General features: G+C 39.2%; 1 protein-coding gene across 5 annotated transcripts in view; it reads right to left on the reverse strand.

Annotated features, from left to right (window-relative positions):
* XPO1 (exportin 1) overlaps positions 1-18508 on the reverse strand; it is a 109468-nt gene that overhangs the window by 33225 nt on the left and 57735 nt on the right. For all 5 annotated transcript variants that reach the window (XM_077486079.1, XM_077486076.1, XM_077486077.1 and 2 more), the window contains 8 exons: positions 16989-17061; positions 16758-16819; positions 16633-16677; positions 8123-8304; positions 5425-5473; positions 1369-1488; positions 1158-1286; positions 694-852 (listed from right to left, as the gene is read on the reverse strand). In XM_077486079.1, the coding sequence (XP_077342205.1) occupies positions 694-852; positions 1158-1286; positions 1369-1488; positions 5425-5473; positions 8123-8304; positions 16633-16677; positions 16758-16819; positions 16989-17061 (819 nt within the window). The remainder of the gene's footprint in view (positions 1-693; positions 853-1157; positions 1287-1368; positions 1489-5424; positions 5474-8122; positions 8305-16632; positions 16678-16757; positions 16820-16988; positions 17062-18508) is intronic.

The following is an 18508-nucleotide window of genomic DNA, read 5'->3' on the forward strand; positions in this document are numbered from 1 at the left end:
TGAGTAATTGACCTGAGACAAGTTTACAAAACCAATAAAGTCAGACCTCCTTATCTGCATATCCTCCATTTTCATTGAGAAAAGGCTTCCCTTAAAAGGCTTCCCTTAAAAGGCTTTAAGGCAGTGGTTCTCAACTCCTGTCCTCAGGACCCAACAGGCCAGGTTTGCAAGATAACTGAAATACATCACATGCGATATCATTTGCTGCACAGTGATTGCAGTATTCTTGTCTGCATCTCCCCAAGGTAATACTTAAAATCTGGCCTGTTAGTGGGTCGAGGATAGGAGTTGAGAACCACGGATTTAAGGGATTACTGAAAGTCCAATAGTTGCTATCCTGATAACTGCGCACACACCGTCACCAAATCATAAGAGTCTCTCTCTCTCTCTCTCTCTCTCTCTCATTGATTACATTCATCTCCACTGAAGGGTTATTTTATATTGGATAGGTAGACTATAGGGAGTAAAATGGCATAAATCAAGCAACTGCAGAAACACTAGGGTAAGCATATAGACTGCACAATTATATTTTTAAAGCGCTAAATAACTACAATTTTTGGGACCTTCATGCCAACATTCCTACTAAATTTACAATTTGCGTTCAATCTTCATATACAAACATATTCAACATACCCTACATACATTGGCTTTGATGGCATATACACCTTTTATTGTTAGATTAAACAAACTCACCTCCATAAGAGTTTCTCTCAAGTTCAGCCTCTTTTCTATAAGTTGTCCATGTTCTTTAAGAAAAGTACATAGGAACAAGCTGAGGTTCTGAATAAAGTTCTGCTCATCATCTTTTCCATTGGCATATGCAAGGCGAATATTTGTGTTCAGAGGCAGCATCTGTACAGAAAATAAAGTCTCAATTGCGTTTATATATCTAACAGAAATGGCAATTCATTGAAGTCAGTTTCTAGTGGCAGCTACCAACATTTTAGAACCACTAAGTAGGCAGGATTTTTTTGGGATCTGGAATATTTAGCCATGTTGTACTTCAATTACATAAATATAGTCAATAATAAAAAGACCTAGTTCTGCAGACCATTTTCTAGGTCAGAGTTAATCACTTGAGTGTTTTTGGGATGAGTAAATGTATATATTTTTTCCCCCCCATTTATTTTACATACACACATAATTTCGTGGCTTACCTGCTTTAGTTGCATCATTGTCAAAGTGAAAAGTGTTACAAACTGCTCCTCGTACTGGCTGACACTAACTCCAGCTATTTCAGTGAGACATTTTAAAGACACATTTCGGAACATTGGAACATTTAAGAACTGGAAAGAAATGAAAAACACATTAAATTTATTTATTTTGCCACCAATAGTGAAAACACACACTTCCAGCAAAGCAACATACCTTATAAATTAATGTGCTTATCAGTTTGGTCTCAAATATATATCCCAATGGAATCCAGTTAAGAAATCTGAGAAGGGTTTCCAAAGTTGCATGGACAAGTGGAGCATTTTGGGAGTTTTCCTTTGTAAAGGTTACGAAAAACATTTTAAAATTCAAGAATAAAAATATTTCTAATTTCGTAAATGTCATTCAAACTAACGAAATAGAAAACGTGCAGAAGATGAAAATAAATATAAAAAAAACAAAAAAAAAAAAAAAAAAAAACAAGTACTAATGAGCAGTTACTTCTTAAAATAAGGAAACAAAATGTTCTAGCATTTGTCTGTCCGTTTATCCATCATAGGACATAACTAGACAAGTAAATACAGTCAAGCACAGCACTATTCAAGAAATGTTTACAAAAGATAAAAAATTGTAACTAAAAGGCAAAGACAAAATGTAGGTTTTGCAGTTCTCATAATGATATCAAGCCTGTGACGCCTAAGGGCTTGCAAACACCACATCCCAAGCGTTCAGTGTGCAATTACATGTGTGTGCTTACATGCATTTGCAGGTGCGTAGATTTCAAATATTTTAGTGCAGCACTCTTAATAAACAGACCACTATATCAAAGTGCAACAAAACTCACTCTGTGCAATACCACTGTGTGTGTGAAAAATCTATGAACAGTTATGCAAACAAAAAGATAAAAAAAAAAAAAAAAAAAAAGTTAATATCTAGTGCAATCCAATACAGAAGGAAAACAAAAAAAAAATAAAAAAGTGCTTGTCCACAGTCTTAACTGTGTAAAACTTCCCCCAGTGCCATCCGCCTTAAAGCGGAGGTCCGCCCACTGCTGCAAAAATTAAAGGCCAGCAGCTACACATACTGCAGCTGCTAGCTTTTAATATTAGGACACTTAAAGCGGAGGTCCACCCTAAAGTGGACCTTCTGCTCATCGGAACCCTCCCCCCCTCCGGTGCCACAATCGGCACCTTTCAGGGGGGAGGGGGGGTGCAGTTACCTGGATAATCCAGGTAACTGCACCCACTTCCGGGATAGCTCTCTGCGGAAAGGGGCGTAACTTACGCCCCTTTCCGCAAGTGCCCGCCCCTTCCCGCAAGTGCCCTGCTGCCTGCTGGGAAACACACAGATCCCAGAGGCAGCGGGGACCGTCCTCATTGCGCAGCGCGGCTCGCGCATGCGCAGTAGGGAACCGGGAAATGAAGCCGAAAGGCTCCATTTCCTGATTCCCATACCCAAGATGGCGGTGGCAGCACTCGAGTGTCGATCTAGAGATCGGCTTCGGGTGCCGACATCGCGGGCAAGTGTCACTATTTTAAAAGTCAGCAGCTGCAGTATTTGTAGCTGCTGGCTTTAAAAAAAAAAAAAAACACGCGGAGTCCCGGTGGACTCCCGCTTTAACTGTCCTGGAGTCCACAATGTTGGCACCACAGCTGATGGGTGCCGCCATCACCATTGTGGGTTAAAACCCAGCAGTGTAGCCTTACGGCTTCACGCCAGTAACCCTAGTGCGCATGCTCAAGGCTTCGCTCCTCTCTCCTACTGGCCCAACAACAGGGGAGAAGAGGGAGCCGAGTGGTGATGTCAATAGCTGCAGCTCTCGGAAGTGGGAACAGGATACATTTGGCAACTTTCGTGGGGGCGGGAGAGGTTTGGAGGACGAGATAAATGAGTGGATGTTCCACGTTATGTAAAAGTGTCTCATAAGCGATTCAAAAACATAACTCGGAGGAATTCCCGTCCAATGAAGGTGTCCGCTGTCATTCTGCTGGGTGGGGCCCAACAAGTCCACTGTTCTGAGGAAACCGCCATTCTGCAGACTTATATAAAAAGCTTATCGATTCCCTGTTTATGTGTTTTGGCATTCTTTTAACCTCCCTGGCGGTACGATTATTTCGGATTTTAGGTGCTAAAAGCGGTACCATTATTTTACATGAAAATTTGGCGTTTTATATTGTAGTCCTGTAATTCTTAGGAATAACTCTCTTAAATCTGTCCAAACCAGAGTCTACTAGCAGACATCCCGGGTATAATAAAGTTTGAAAAAATGAAATCATAAATTATAATATAATAACTATAAATAATTGTACCAAATAATAAAATAACAATAACAAAAATTATTCAATAATGTAATCAAATCAAAAACACCGAAATTTGCTCAGTTGCAGAATTGTTGCTGTCATTACTTTTCAGTATTTGATGACGGATGTCCCCACAAATCGCTATCGCTCAATTCTGCGAGTGATTCTAATTTATTATCGCTGTTTTCTAGCTGGTCTAAAACCATTTTTGATGTAAAATGACAGTTTGGTTGCTATGGACAATCTCCAGTTTCCAGGCATAAAGAACAGTTTTTATTATATAAAACTGCATGCAGAGCACTGGGCAGACCACTAGGGACAAAGGGGATGTGAAATTATTACATACAGCAATGTAATCTGTAAGATTACATTATACTGTATGTATACTGTCTGTTTCACTTTTTGAATTTTGCGCCGATCTCCGTCCCCGTGCGTCGCAAAATTCGCAGGGCACGGAGATCAGCTCCGTGATAGATCGAGCGAGACACGGCTCGCTCTTACAGCGGGGAGACAACGCTGGATCCGAGGGAGAAGGTAAGTAAGCGTCCTCCTGGATCCAGCGATGCAGTCCCGAGTCTGGCTCGGGGTTACCGCTCTTGGTATAAAAATTCCACCCCGAGCCAGACTCGGGAATACCGTCAGGGGGGTTAATACATTTTCAAAATGGAGCACACTATAGACTCTTATTTTGCATAAGGAGCTCTGTATCTAGCGAGCAGCAGCTGACAGGCTGCTCAGAGGAGGTGTGTATGCTCATCATACAAGTCAAGAGCACATCCACAGGGACAAAGTGTTTATATAAGAAGGAAATGCACTCTTGGAAGATCTCTTATTTGCACGAGAGACGTTTTATCACAGATATGAGAGAGACCCTTAAAGTGGTTGTAAACTTTACATATATCCAGTGAAGAGAGACTAGTCACAGGCGATACACAAGCCTCCTACATATAGTTTGTACCTTGCTTATTTGCAGCCATTTGTCCTGTACATCCTTGTAAAACTCAGATTCCTCCATGGACACAGACAGTGCTGACAGGGGAATCCCTTCTGACGAGCAATTGTCTGCTCCCGGCGGGAGAAAACCGTGATTATCGCTAGCAGCTATAGCAGCATAGAGCAGGCTGGCTGTCCCCAAGTTACAATTGATCAGCTTGGTACATTCAGCCTGCCTGTTAATGGTTGAAATCTCTGCGGGTTCCTGCTGAACCAAAATTAAGCTTTTTGGCCACAACCGTAAACGCTACATTTGGGTGGATTACTGATGTTTTGGGGGATGTATGAGCTACAAAAAGGCACAGGAAATTTGGACAAAATTATTGGCAAGATAAATTTAGTAGGTTATCAAAAAATACTGGAGGAACATTTGCATTAGTCAGCCAGGAAGCTGCGCATGGGACGTACTTGGACATACCAACATGACAAAGATACAAAACACAAGGCCAAGTTGACTTGCCAATGGCTACAGCAGAATAAAGTGAAAAGGTTCTGGAGTGGCCATCTCAGTCTCCTGGACTCAATATCATTGAGCCACTCTGGGGAGAGCGCAAAACATGCAGCTCATGGAATGGGCAGCTTTACCATCTAAGATAAAGAGCCTGATGCACAAATGACTTCAAGTTGTCATTGATGTTAAAGGGGGTACATAAACTTTTGATCAGGGTCATTTGGATAGTTTCTGCTGCCATGATTTAAAAAAAGAGTAAACACAGTTGAATAATAAATGGCTTCAGCCAAACACCAACCATGAGTGAAAAATGTTTTTGTGTCATACATACACACACACACACACATATGTATATGTATATATATATATATATATATATATATATATATATATATATATATATATATATATATATATATATATATATATATATATATATATATATATATACACATATATATACATATATATACATATACATATATATACATATACATACTCACACACACACTTCATATGTATACTTACCATGACAAATTGACAGAGCTGAAATATCTTTGAGAACTCGTTACACATGCTGCAAAAAAAACAAAAAAAAACAGACCATTTGTATGGCAAAACTTACACAGCATTTACAGAGGTCAACTTCAGCATGTGGAATAAAAAAAAAAAAAAAAAAAAAAAAAAAAAAGGCAGTGTCCCATACCTGCTGAAATAATCATAGTAATAAAAAATAAATAAAATAAAAAAAAAAAAAGCAGCAAACTACACAACCCTTCCTGGAACCGTCTCTGCTTGGGCTTGCAGAAGAACATTGTGGAGGCCAGAGTAGCCAAATACCAGGGCCTAGCGTGGTCACTTCACAGTGTAGTAAAAGCAATCGGTTGGCTCAACAGATGCCCAGACCACTAAGTAAAAGTCCACTGAAAAAAAATTAGACCATGCTCAGGACCTATGGATGGCAATTAGTTTTAAAAAAAATATATACAGTATATTGTAGCGGAAGATAACAGGTCATGTGAAAGGAGTATAACCCATAGAAATTGTTGACTTTTTCAATATGATGCATGTGAACAGTGCCTCCAGAAAAGGGGCTATACTTGAACAAAAACAAATAAAATTGATAAGCAGTTATTTATTCTCTAATGAATGTACATAATATTCAACATCAAAAAAAGTACACCTACAGTTTATCAAAGTTAAAAGGATAAGTTCACCTTTAGCAAGATGTTACACCCATATACACTGTGTAACATGTTACTAATTCAGCAGCCCTGCTCACCCCCCCCCCCCCCCCCAATTCTCCATTGTGACAGCGGGTGGGAAACCCTCTCCTCGCACCCACTGTTACAATTTAAAAACAGCAGAGCTATGCAGGGCTCCACCAGCACAGCCATGTCAGTCAACGATCTGAGAATGATCTACAGGTCCCATTGCTGTCATTCTCAACAGTGCCTTCATAGTGGACACTTCCTGCAGCTGAAAAGCTATCTGCCAGTATGGAGGCATGGGCAGACAGCTGCCAGGAGTGTCTGCAGATGCCCATCATAGCACCCGCAATCTGCTTCGCAGGCTCCAAGGTTTAAAAAAAAAAAAAGGAAAAAAAAAATGATATATTTGTTTTTACCTGCAAAATCATGTACATTTTGGTTGGGTCCTACCAAAGTTACAAAACATTTGAAATAACTGCCTGGGTACTGCAGGTTTAGCTCCATTCCAACTTGTCAGTGATAGGCTTTTGAGTGGGGAAAGTCCTTCAAGTTTGTGACCATGACCTCCTTCAGCCATCACGCAATTGCAAATAACTACACAGATAGGGGGTCGCCATAAAAAAAAAATTTTTGGACTACTGACCACTTTTTACTGTATTGGTAAGATTTCTCAGGAGTGTGCAAAATAATTGTGCATGAGACCATGCTTTAAATATTAAGTGTTAAATAGTTAAAACAAGAAAGTTATACAAATTTACATTATGTAACAATGTCAAAAAAATAAATAAATAAATAATAATTAAAAAAAAAAAACTGAGCTGCCTCTGATGACACATCGAAACATGTTGAATAGAGTCACTCCGGGATGTTTCCGCCTTTACTTGCAGCCTGTGTTTGCGGTTGGAGCCAGCAGCTTTACTTGTATACGTACATACCCAATTTGTGTCGGCATGACACAGGGCAACGTGAGTGCACTTCGTTTTTTTTTTCTATATCAAAATAGTGAATTGTTTTACACAATGAAGCTTTCCTGTCTTTGACATGTTGGCAAGTGGTCTCAAAGTGAGAACCATGACTGGTTTGAAAGTCCATTAGTGAAGGGAGTGGATCCATTAATTCATCTTTGGATGTTCAAGATTGTATAGTAATACAACAGAATTCAAATTGGATTGTATAGTGTAGGACACTTTCTAAAAGCAAATTTTTGTTTGGTCTTTTTGTAAAGCGGCAAGTCATTTAACTGAAGAGGTGAAGAACACTGGGTGTTTTGACATCACATTTTGAACACAGAAGATTTATTGTATGTTTATTTTATTTATTTTTATTACACACAAAATTCACTCGAAGGTAAATATTAGGAACTTGGTTTTTGTTTGTTTGTGACCTGAGCAGTATCATTTTGTGAGCACAATACAAGGTGGTATCAAAAAGTGGAGACTAGTTTTGTAACACGCCAACAGATGGCAACAAGGCTGCACACACAGTTACAGGGAGCCAAAAGACATTGTCCTGTGTACATCAGGAGCTGTGCAACTGGTGCTATTCTGCCCACGTGCATTACCACATCAGCCATTTCATCATGGACAGCAAGTTAGCATAAAGAGCAAAAGTGACATCCTGCATAAAACTGGGCAAAGCTGCCACAGCGACATTTGACATGATTCGGCATGTTGAGTGGCACACACGGTTGTTCTCAGACAATCATGCACAAGATTCCAAATGGTTTCGACATTTTCAGGGGTTGAGCTTGTTGAAGGTCTTCCTGAGCTCTTGTCTTCCAGTGATGTCCTTCTGCTCTTGAAGGGTGAGTGTCACACAAAATTTCACGTTTGCTTTTGTTCTAACTTTTCTGTCCATGACGAAATAGTAGGTGTGATAAGGCACGTGGTTAGAATAGTCCCTGGGGTAGGCTTTACCGAAAATAAGAATTTAGAAGGAAAAAGTAAAAAATAAATCCTGTCAAGAAAGACGCCATTTATTCCAGTATAGGGACAACATGTTCATTATATGCATACCTGTCTTTCAGGTGTTTGGCTTTCACTTGTGTGATTTGTCCAGTAGAAAAGTCAAAAACTTCTTCACTTAAAAGTTTTAGAATCACCATGTTATTCTGACAAAGGCTCTCACTAGTTTTACTGGCTCCTACAATGTCACTGATGAATGTAGGCCAGTGTTTGGGCCATTCTTGCTTCAGTATCTGGAAAAACAAATAATTTGGTACCAAAAACAGTTATACGTTTGCCTTGAGAAACAGGACTTATTTTTTTCTTGCATCAACCAACAGTTGTTAGTGTCAATTAACCCAAATAATTAGCTATGGGGCATCGGGGGGGGGGGGGGGGGGGGGATTTTGTGAAACTGGAACAGACAAAAGCTGTAGCATCTGTGCATTATAACCAGCTTCTAGCCTTAGCATGTTCAGTCAACCACTTTAGCTCCGGAAGTTTTTACCCACTTCCTGACCAGGCCAATATTTGCGATACAGCACTGTGTTGCTTTAACTGACAATTGCCTGACACTGTACCCAAAATACAATGCATGTCCCTTTTTCCCCACAAATAGAGCTTTCCTTTGGTGGTATTGGATCACCTCTGCATTTTTTTTATGGGCAAAAAATAAAAAATAATAAAACACAAACACACAACACAAAACAACAAGACCCCATACACACGATTAGATTTTCTGCAGATTGCTGTCTTCAGATTTACCAAAACCATGTAGTGCAATGGTCTGCCTGATTGCATACAAATTGAAACGTTTAAAAAGGGTTGTAAACCCTAATTTTTTTTCACCTTAATGCATCAAGGTTAAAAAAAAAAAAAAAAAAAAAAAAAACGTCACTGACCAACATCAATATTAATACTTTGTGCATTTGGACAGAACTCAAAGCCATTTGGAAAATTTGGGTCATGTCTTGTTCTAGGACATCCACACAAAAAAAAAAAAAAAAAAAAAAAAAAAAAAAAAAAAAATTAAATATAAATATAAATATATATATAATTTTTTTTTTCCCCAAGTGCTCTGCCAAAGCACAGCTTTGTAAGACAGGATCCTGTTGTTCATTGCCCTAGTCATTTATCTGTGGTTTGACAAACAAATTGCAGCTGACTGGGCCTGCAAGAGTAAAGAGCCTTTGAGAATGTCACAGAATCTTTGAATGAAGGAACATCTTCAATGGGTACAGTAAGATGTTTAAGACAGACTGCAGAGGAAGGTCTTTTTAGACTTAGCAGGCTTCTTCGTATCGAAAAAGTTGCATGGAGGAGAATCAAGTGCAACAATTCCAGTGTTTTTGCACACAGCAGAAGTGAACATATAGGCATCTGAGAGGTAAGAAATCTTCAGAGGCCTCGTCTAACAGACTCCAGGTATTAAAGATATCAGTTATTTGAGAAATTGTGACATTAGTGAAAACTCTACTTTAGTCGGGTAGGTCACTTGTTGTGAGAATGGATTGCAGAGAACAGTGCAAGGTAGGCATCGTAATTCTGAACGGTTTGAGTGTTTTGAAACAAGAAAGATGCAGTGCTAAATATATGAGTGAACCCCAGAAAACTATCCGGAGATAAAAACCAGAATATGAAGTGCTGTCTAAAGTGCTGAGTGAATATACAATCAGTGAGTGTGCTGAAAGTAAAAACAACGATGTTGTAAAACATGGAAAAAAAAAAAAAAAAAACGCATATATATTCAAGGCGTGACCCTGGTGATATATAAGCAATTAAAAATTGTGCGATACCCAAAACTACATATGTGGACCGGTAACAGCCAAAGAAATTCCACAAATAATGTTTATGTGAAAAATCTAAAAAAAATATATAGCAACGCGAAAGTCACTCAAATTAAATAAACACGAACTCAGGGTATTAGAAATTCAGGAGGAGCAGCAATAAAACTGGAGGAGATGTTTGCACACGACACCAGGGAAAGGGTTGGGTACTCTTACCCGAAGCTGACCCAGCGGTGGAGAGTCAAACAGACATGGACGTTATTCAGGAACTCGATCACCAACCCAGACATCTTTAGATGGACTGGCATGTGCATACACCTGTGTACATCAACCCGAAGATGACATGAAGACCCGGACCTCAATAGCGATGGACATGGCATGTGCGGTACTCCTTACATAAGAGAAACAGCGTGGATCATATGAAAAAAAGGCAGCCTCCACATGAAGGTGCGGATGAATCCAACATTTAAAAATTTATTGAAGGAGGGAAAAAAAAATAAAAAATAAGGTACAAACATCGCTTATGATGCATACAACTGGTGATCACAAAACACGTAAAAATAAGCATGGTGTGCAGAGTTTGAGCAGGGAGGGAGAGAGGGGTATAATATATTAAAATACACACAACTCCCTCTGATCCAGCTGGCCTATCAGGGGAGCTCAGCATGAAAACCACATCACATTGCCGCCACCCATTAAGGAACCTCAGTGGTGTCATGTGATAGAATTGTGTGGTCCGTAATTGGCCCCAAGCATAACCTAGCCACTAGGGCCAACACGATGGTAATCCAATCAGCGGCTGCTCCAAAGTCACAGTCATGTGACCAGGAAACTTAATCTGTGCTAGTTCCCCATGTAGCTAGGCAACAGAGGCCAGCGACTCCCACTAATAGACAAACATGCCTACCCGTTCACATGGAAAACATCAGCGCTTGAGGAGCGCAGACAACATGCTCATAATGGCAACTAGTGTGCACATAAAATATGTACTTGACCTGCAGTATTAGGTATTAACTAAATGAACTGCTAAAATAAAAAAAACACCACACCATTTTAAAAAGGAAAGTATAAGAAGTACACTATAATCAGAGACCCGTCTAAATGTGCAGACACAAATAAAAATGTGACCTGCTGATGACCTAAAACGTAATTACTCAATGGACACAACAACAATGTTAGGTGAATAAAACCATGGGACTCTACTACGATCCTGTACCCCCAATCAAGTATGGTCATTGCTTTTAATATATAGGGTAGGAAAATAAGGAAACTGACCAGTAATATACCTCAAACTGCAATATGATACAGTTGAAAACTGTTGGTCTACAAGATATAAAAATATGTGAAATACTAACCAAATAGAAAAACCATACCTAGGTTTTATTGATAAAAGGCATTGACATCCCAATCAATATTCATCCCATGAGGGGAGTAACATCTGAGTTGGTGTATCCAGAACGTCCATTTGACATGTCACTCACACAGCATTCATCTCTCCAATGAGGGACGAATTTGTCATTGCCCTGGAATTTGGTGCCTAAAAGATTTTTTATTGTGATGGTGAAGGTAATGCCTAGATACACTGTGGTTAATGCAACCTTTTTTAATGCGAGCAATGTGCTCATTCCCCCCTACTGAAAAGGATCTGATAGTCTGTTCTACATATTGCTTTTTGCATGGGCACGTGATGAGGTAGACAATGTAACGGGTGACACAGGTGGTAAAGTGCTTCATCTGGTAAATCGCAGAAGTAGTAGTGGACTCAAAAGTTACACTTTTTCCTCCCACAGAGATTATGTACACAGACATTACATTTACGACATGCAAATTAAATGTACAAGGACATTTTATTGCTAAACCTTCAAGACCACAAAGTGTAATGACGAGGAGTAATGGGGTAGTTCATTCCGGCCTATCAAACCCCTCTCTTTTCAATCCTCCATGTTCCACAGCACCTTCGATTAAGGTCTTTCGAGACTTAGCCTTGAAGGATTTGGGCTCATTACCAAATAAGACTAAATGAAAATCCTAATATTAAAATTGATCTTAAATCTTTATGCGAGTGCAAAGACTTGATTACCCGGCTGGCCAATAAAGGCGGAGGCCTAGTCACCTCGATTATTATACAGAAATGACTAAAATCCTTAGTGATTTGGATACCTATAGATTGATGTCCAAGGAACCCAAAGTTTAAAAAGATACTGGTAGCATTAATAGAAGATTTCAATTAGGGATCCTTGATAAAAAGGACAGGGATTACTTGGTACCTTTGGCTCCACATATATCCATTATGTACTACCTCCCTAAAGTTCATAAGAACGATAACCAACCGCCTGGCCAACCCATCATCGGCTATATTAACTCTGTGACTTCACGTATAGGGCTGTATATCGATTTTCATTTACAACCATTGGTGAGCTTGATTCATTCCTACCTTAAAGATACTGGTGACACCATCAGTTTACTGGAAGGATTAAACTGAATAGTCCTTGCAGATTTTTTGGCCACCCTTAATGACAATAAGAGCGGTATTATGTTGAGTTACGAGACCAGTGACACTTCAATCTACTTTCGACTTGGAAATTTCCATTATAGACCATCACCAAGACTTTTTTCAAACCTACTGTCTGGGAATGGTTACATGTCGGTCGACAGCTGACACCACAGTTCATGGCCAAAATCAGTTCTGTGTAGTCAACTACACTAATCTGATTTCCAGCAACAGGCCCGGACCCTGAAGCCTAGATTTGTCGAGAAGGGACACCTTCGGATAGTTATTCTTAGGGTCCAGTTGATTGATAGGTGCATGTTGACTACTGAAAACACCCAAATGTGCACCCGACACCAAGTTTAAATGTCCTTTATCACTGAATTCTCTGTACAAACAAACGAAAAACTTTTCAGTTATTATTGGAGAGTACTTAAAAAATGATCCACTGCTGGGTCCTGCTCTCCCAGATAGAGCAGGAGTGGTGTATAGAGGAGCTCCATCTTTAAAGGAGTCAGATTGCTCCGAATGCAATAGATCTCCCCGCCCCCCCCCCCCCCCCAAACTCGACCTCTCTTTTCCTACAATCTCAAGGGGTATTAACCATGTTGTAAATGTAATGTCTGTGTACATAATCTCTGCGGGATGAGAAAGTCTGAGACTTTTGAGTCCACTACTACTTCTGCGATTTACCAGATGAAGCACTTTACCACCCGATACATTGTCTACCCACAGCACGTGCCCATGCGAAAAGAAATATGTAGGACGGACTATTAGATCCTTTTCCGTTAGGGTGAATGAGCACATTGCTAGCATTAAGAAAGATTACATTAACCACAGTACAGGCATTACCTCCACCATCACAATATCTATCCTCCAGGCACCAAATTGCAGGTCATTGACAAATTCGTCCCTCATTGGAGAAGTGAATCCTGTGTGAGGGGCGTTTTACAATTATAGATGTTCTGGATACACCAACTCAGATGTTACTTCCCTAACGGGATGAATATTGACCAGGATGTCAATGTCCATCAATAAAGCCTAGGTATGGTTTTTCTATTTGGTTAGTCTTTCACATATTTTTTATATCTTGTAGACCAACAGTATTAAACTGCATCATACTGCAGTTTGAGGTATATTACTGGTCAGTTTCCTTATTTTCCAACCTCATATTAATAGCAATGGCCATACTATATTGGAGCTTCAGGTTTCAGGATCGTTGCTAGTAGACTTTCTCCATGGTTTTATTCACCCAACATGGTTGTGTCCATTAAGTAATTACGTTTTGTGTCATCAGCAGTTCATTTTTGTGTCTGCACATTTTAGAAGGGTCTCCGATTATTGTGTACGTCTTATAGTTAAATAGTGATTTTAGCAGTTCATATAGATAGTCCCCAATACCCAAATACTGCAGTTTAAGTACATAATTTTTTGTGCACATTAGTTGCCATTATGAGCATGTTGTCTGTGCTCCTCAAGCGGTGAAGCTTGCCATGTGAACGGCTAGGCATGTTTGTGTATTAGTGCGAGTCACTGGCCTCTGTTGCCTAGATACATGGGGAAACAGCGCAGATTATGTTTCCCGGTCACGAGACTGACCATGTGACTTTGGAGCAGCCGCTGATTGGATTACCATCGAGTTGGCCCTAGTGGCTAGGTTATGCTTGTAGCCAATTACAGATCGCAAAATTCTATCACAACACCACTGAGCTTCTTTAATGGGCGGGAGTTAGCTAGCCATCGAGCGTCAGTCAGCTGTGCGCTATTGGTCTGCATAGGTGAACCAAAGAGGCTTGGAACGCAGGTGGGGGTTTGTATACACACTGCGTGATGACGCAATAAGATGGCAACGCGATTTCCATGCTGAGCTGCCCTGATAGACAAGATAGACCAGGAGGGAGTTGCAGACAGATTTTCCCTTTCAATCATGAGACATGTGATTTTCTGATGTACAGAAGAAAAAAAATAAAAAATTAGATAGATAGAGATTATATATATATATATATATATATATATATATATATATATATATATATATATATATATATATATATATATATATATATATATATATATATATATATATATATATATATATATATATATATATCTCTCTCTATCAACAGGTTTATGCCCCAGTTTTAGTACCTTTTTACAAAAACATGTCTGGTATATAGCCTACTCAAACTCTGCACACCGCGCTGTTCCGTGACCACCATTTGTGACTTTTTTTTTTACTTCAATAAATTTTTAAATGTTGCATTCCTCTGCACTATGTGGAGGCTGCCTTTTTTCATATGATCCATGCTGCTTTCCTGATGTAAGGAGTACCACACATACCAGGAACATCGCCATTGAGGTCCGGGTCTTCATGTCCTCTTCGGCTTGATGAACGCAGGTGTATGCGCATGCCAGTTCATCTAAAAAAAGAAGGAGTCCAGGTTGGTGATAAGAGTTCCTGAATACCATCCATGTCTGTTTGACTCTCTGCCGCTGGCATGTGGGTCCACAGCTTCGGGTAAGAGTACCCAACCCTTTCCCCTGGTGTTGGAGGCAGATCCCCAGGTGTCGTGTGCGCACATCACCCTGTTTGATCCAGTTGCATTGCTGCTTCTCATGAATTTCTAATACCCTGAGATCACGTTTATGCCATTTGAGTGACTTTCATGCTGCTATATATTCATTTTTTAGATTGTTTTTCACATAGAAGTCATTATTTGTGGAAATTCTTTGGCTGTTACAGGTCCACACATTTCATTATGGGTATCACACCATTTTTAATTGCTTATATTTCACCAGGATTGCTCCTTGAATATATATGCATTGATCACGGCACACAGATTTGTGTCTTTTTGAATGTTTTACTTTTAGATCACTCACGGATTGTATATGCATTCAGTATTTTACACAGCACTTCATAGTCTGTTTTTTTTTTTTATCCCCGGATAGTTTTCTGGGGTTCACTCATTTAGCGCTGCATCTTTCTTGTTTTTTTTATACTCTATTGCAAATAGTCTTATTGCTGATGCTGGCACCTGTTTGTTACTACTAGCGCAAATTTCCCCCTTTTTAAAAAAGTGTTTTGAAAGCCTATTGCAGAGTGACGTTTTGACTGAGTTTTGAAGTGGTTCCCTTGCACCTGGTTTCCACTGCTGATATTAATGAGGGTATTCCATGTGGGGTACACACAAAGTATGGCACGTAAATGGGAGAATCATCCCTGAAGGAGTATGCAGAACCCTTGGTGTCTACACTCCTGTAGCAAAATCCTCCTAGCAAATTGGCAGGAGGAAGGGTCCAAGTACCTTATAAAAAAGGCTCATGATGAAGTGGTGGTAAATTGAGACCTGTGGTGTTATACAACACCTAGACATCCATCTGAGACTAAGCTCTGAATGGTGGCATTTTAGCACAAAGTTTGAAGAGTTTAACACTGTAAAAGTAAAAATGTTTCAAACACATTCCCAGCTTCCTGCTTTAATATAAAAATATATGCTATTCAGGATACACATACTGTAAGTGTAAAGGCAAGTAACAGATATTAAGTCATATACTTATGGGACTTCTGAAATGGTCCAGTAAAACAGGGTGACCCTGTCTTCTGTTCATGTCGCTGGTTCCTATATAGTGTTCAGGCTTTGCCCAACAGTGCGCATGTCCCCAAAACGGTCTCCACAGCCCTGCAGAGTACCCTATGGCCAACTACCCAATTTGCACTAATTGCCAAGGTTAGCTCCCAAGCAGTATCCAGGGCCTAAAGCAACATTACAGGCCTTTCCCCAGTGTTGGGTCCAGAGACAGCTGCCAAGGTTTTACTAAGGTTACGCCAATCAGAACATGCTGCCTCTATTGCTGTATTAGAAAACAGTGAAGGGTTGAATTAAGAATCTGAAGTTAATAATTAAGCCAAAAGTGATTTCTCTGTAAGGGAGAAGAGGTTCATCACCTTCGGATACTAGCAAAAACCTGAAGAATCACGTAGTTTGAAGGGTTATAAAAAGGAGGATACCCAGAGAGCATCTCATCAAAAGCTTTGCCAGTATCCAATCACCTGAAGGTACCAGCCTATAACCCAGGGTCTATAAATATTAAGTCTGTGTCCTGTACAATAGAAGATAGGAGATTCTCGTAAAAATATTCTAGAACAAGTAATCTGATGAAAAAAAAATCAGTACTGAAAATGTGCAAAAAAACAAAAAAAACACACACACACTAGTTAGCTTCAAAATAGTAGATTGCAAATTGGTCTACCGGTATTTCTACACAAGTGATAAACATACATTTGTAATTTATTAAATCTCACATACTTGGACAAGAATCATGTTTAGCTTCCCAATGTACACGTTTTCTTTCTGAAAGAGAAGCAATCATATTACTTTTGACACTTGTAACCGTTACACTGCAATATTGAAAACTAAAACGTGGTACTTACCTCTACACATGTTGCATCTGAAGAAGTCTTGATGATCAGTCCAACAACATATTTCTTTATACCTATAATTGAAATTAGATGAAAGATGTGAGATCAAGAAAGTGTTACAAAATACAAAAAATATGACAAAAAAAAATTAAAAATAAATATATAAAAACAATTGTTAATGCATTCTGAATGAACACACATCTGCTAGTCCCATAAACCGTCAAACGGAAAACAAGAAATTACCTTCACATTGATTCCGAGGAAGAATTTTCCATCTTGTTTTTATTACATTTTCCAATATCTGCAGACCATAGTACTAAAATTGGAGAAGAGAACCAAGTAAGTATTTTAGGGTTACAAATATACCAATCAGTAAAGCACTCACAATATTCACACAATCAGCTCATTCACACATATACATTTAAGACAGATTTACTAAACATATAATTCAGCTACAATCCCGTGAGTTTTCATGCACAATTACTGTTCTTACTATACACTAGTATCCCTGACATTTGATCATGCTCACACCAGGAAGAAAGCATTGCATAAGCTATGCTATTGAAAGAGAGAGAGAGAGTCACATACAACAAACGAGTATTTATAAATGCAGAAACAGGTGCTAGTGTAGCATCAGCTAAATAAAAAAAAATATATAACTATTTGTCTCAAGAACAAATGCTGCCATTGGCAACATTTCTGGTGTGAATCTACAAATTCAGCAAGGTATCCCATAGAACTAAAATTCCAACCCTCCCCTTCACCAAGCCCATAGTATACATAATATTTAAACTAACTTTAAAGTAACTTTTATACTCTGTCAAAAGACTGCATTTTATCTTTAATATTTACCTTTCAGGTATTTTAATATGAACAAGCACACAAACATCTAAAAAAAAAAAAAAAAAAAAAAAAAAAAAAAAAAAAGAGAAGGAGATATTGGACCTAGTCTTAGGTTCACATTAAATGTGGTTTCTGTGCACCACATTAAATTTACGCAGGCACAGCAGTCTATTAATTTGAATGGGCTGCTGCCATGTGCGTTTTCCTTTAAGCAGAATTTTTGGTGTGCACGCATGCGATATATAATCAACCATTCTCGCAGCCACAGTAATGTAAACCTAAACTAAGGTTACATTTACATGGATGTAAAAATGTTACCAATGCCTCCTGGAACAAAAGTTCCTGGGTTAAGTGACAACGGCTTTTAGGCCATTTTTTTTTTTTTTAAATATTGCCTCCCCCCCCCCCCCAAATATCAGAATGCATATTCTCAGAGGCAGATTTTTTGTTACAGATTTGAACACAGTGGATGTTTAAGCACCTGTGAAAGTCTACAGTCAAACGCTGCCGCATTCAGCTCAGTAAATAAAAAATGCTAATAAATGGAGTTTATGTCTGTGTGAATGAGGTTTAAATTGGTTATTCATGTTAAATATGAGATGCCCTATGTACAGCTGGGCTCTACACCCCTGTAATCATGCAACACTAATGTTTCTGCGCATCTGAAGTATTTCTCAAACGTCTATGTTCATAAAATATACCACACATGCAGGCATAAACACCAATGCACAAAGCATGAACACCGGAGTACAGGGGTGTAAAGCTGTTCCCCTCTATGGCTGGCTGAACACCCCTCACCCGCAGCACCTCAGATGCAGGAAAAAGCAGCGAATTTTACACATTTTATGCCGACAAGCCAGTGTGAACTAGGCCTAGTAGAAAAAACCTTGAAACGGTCACTGCAACCGTTCATTTGGCAA

Source organism: Lithobates pipiens, unplaced genomic scaffold, assembly GCF_037356315.1.
Source record: "Lithobates pipiens isolate NorthernLeopardFrog02 unplaced genomic scaffold, aLitPip1_a1.2 Scaffold_18, whole genome shotgun sequence".
NCBI classification, from domain to species: Eukaryota; Metazoa; Chordata; class Amphibia; order Anura; family Ranidae; genus Lithobates; species Lithobates pipiens.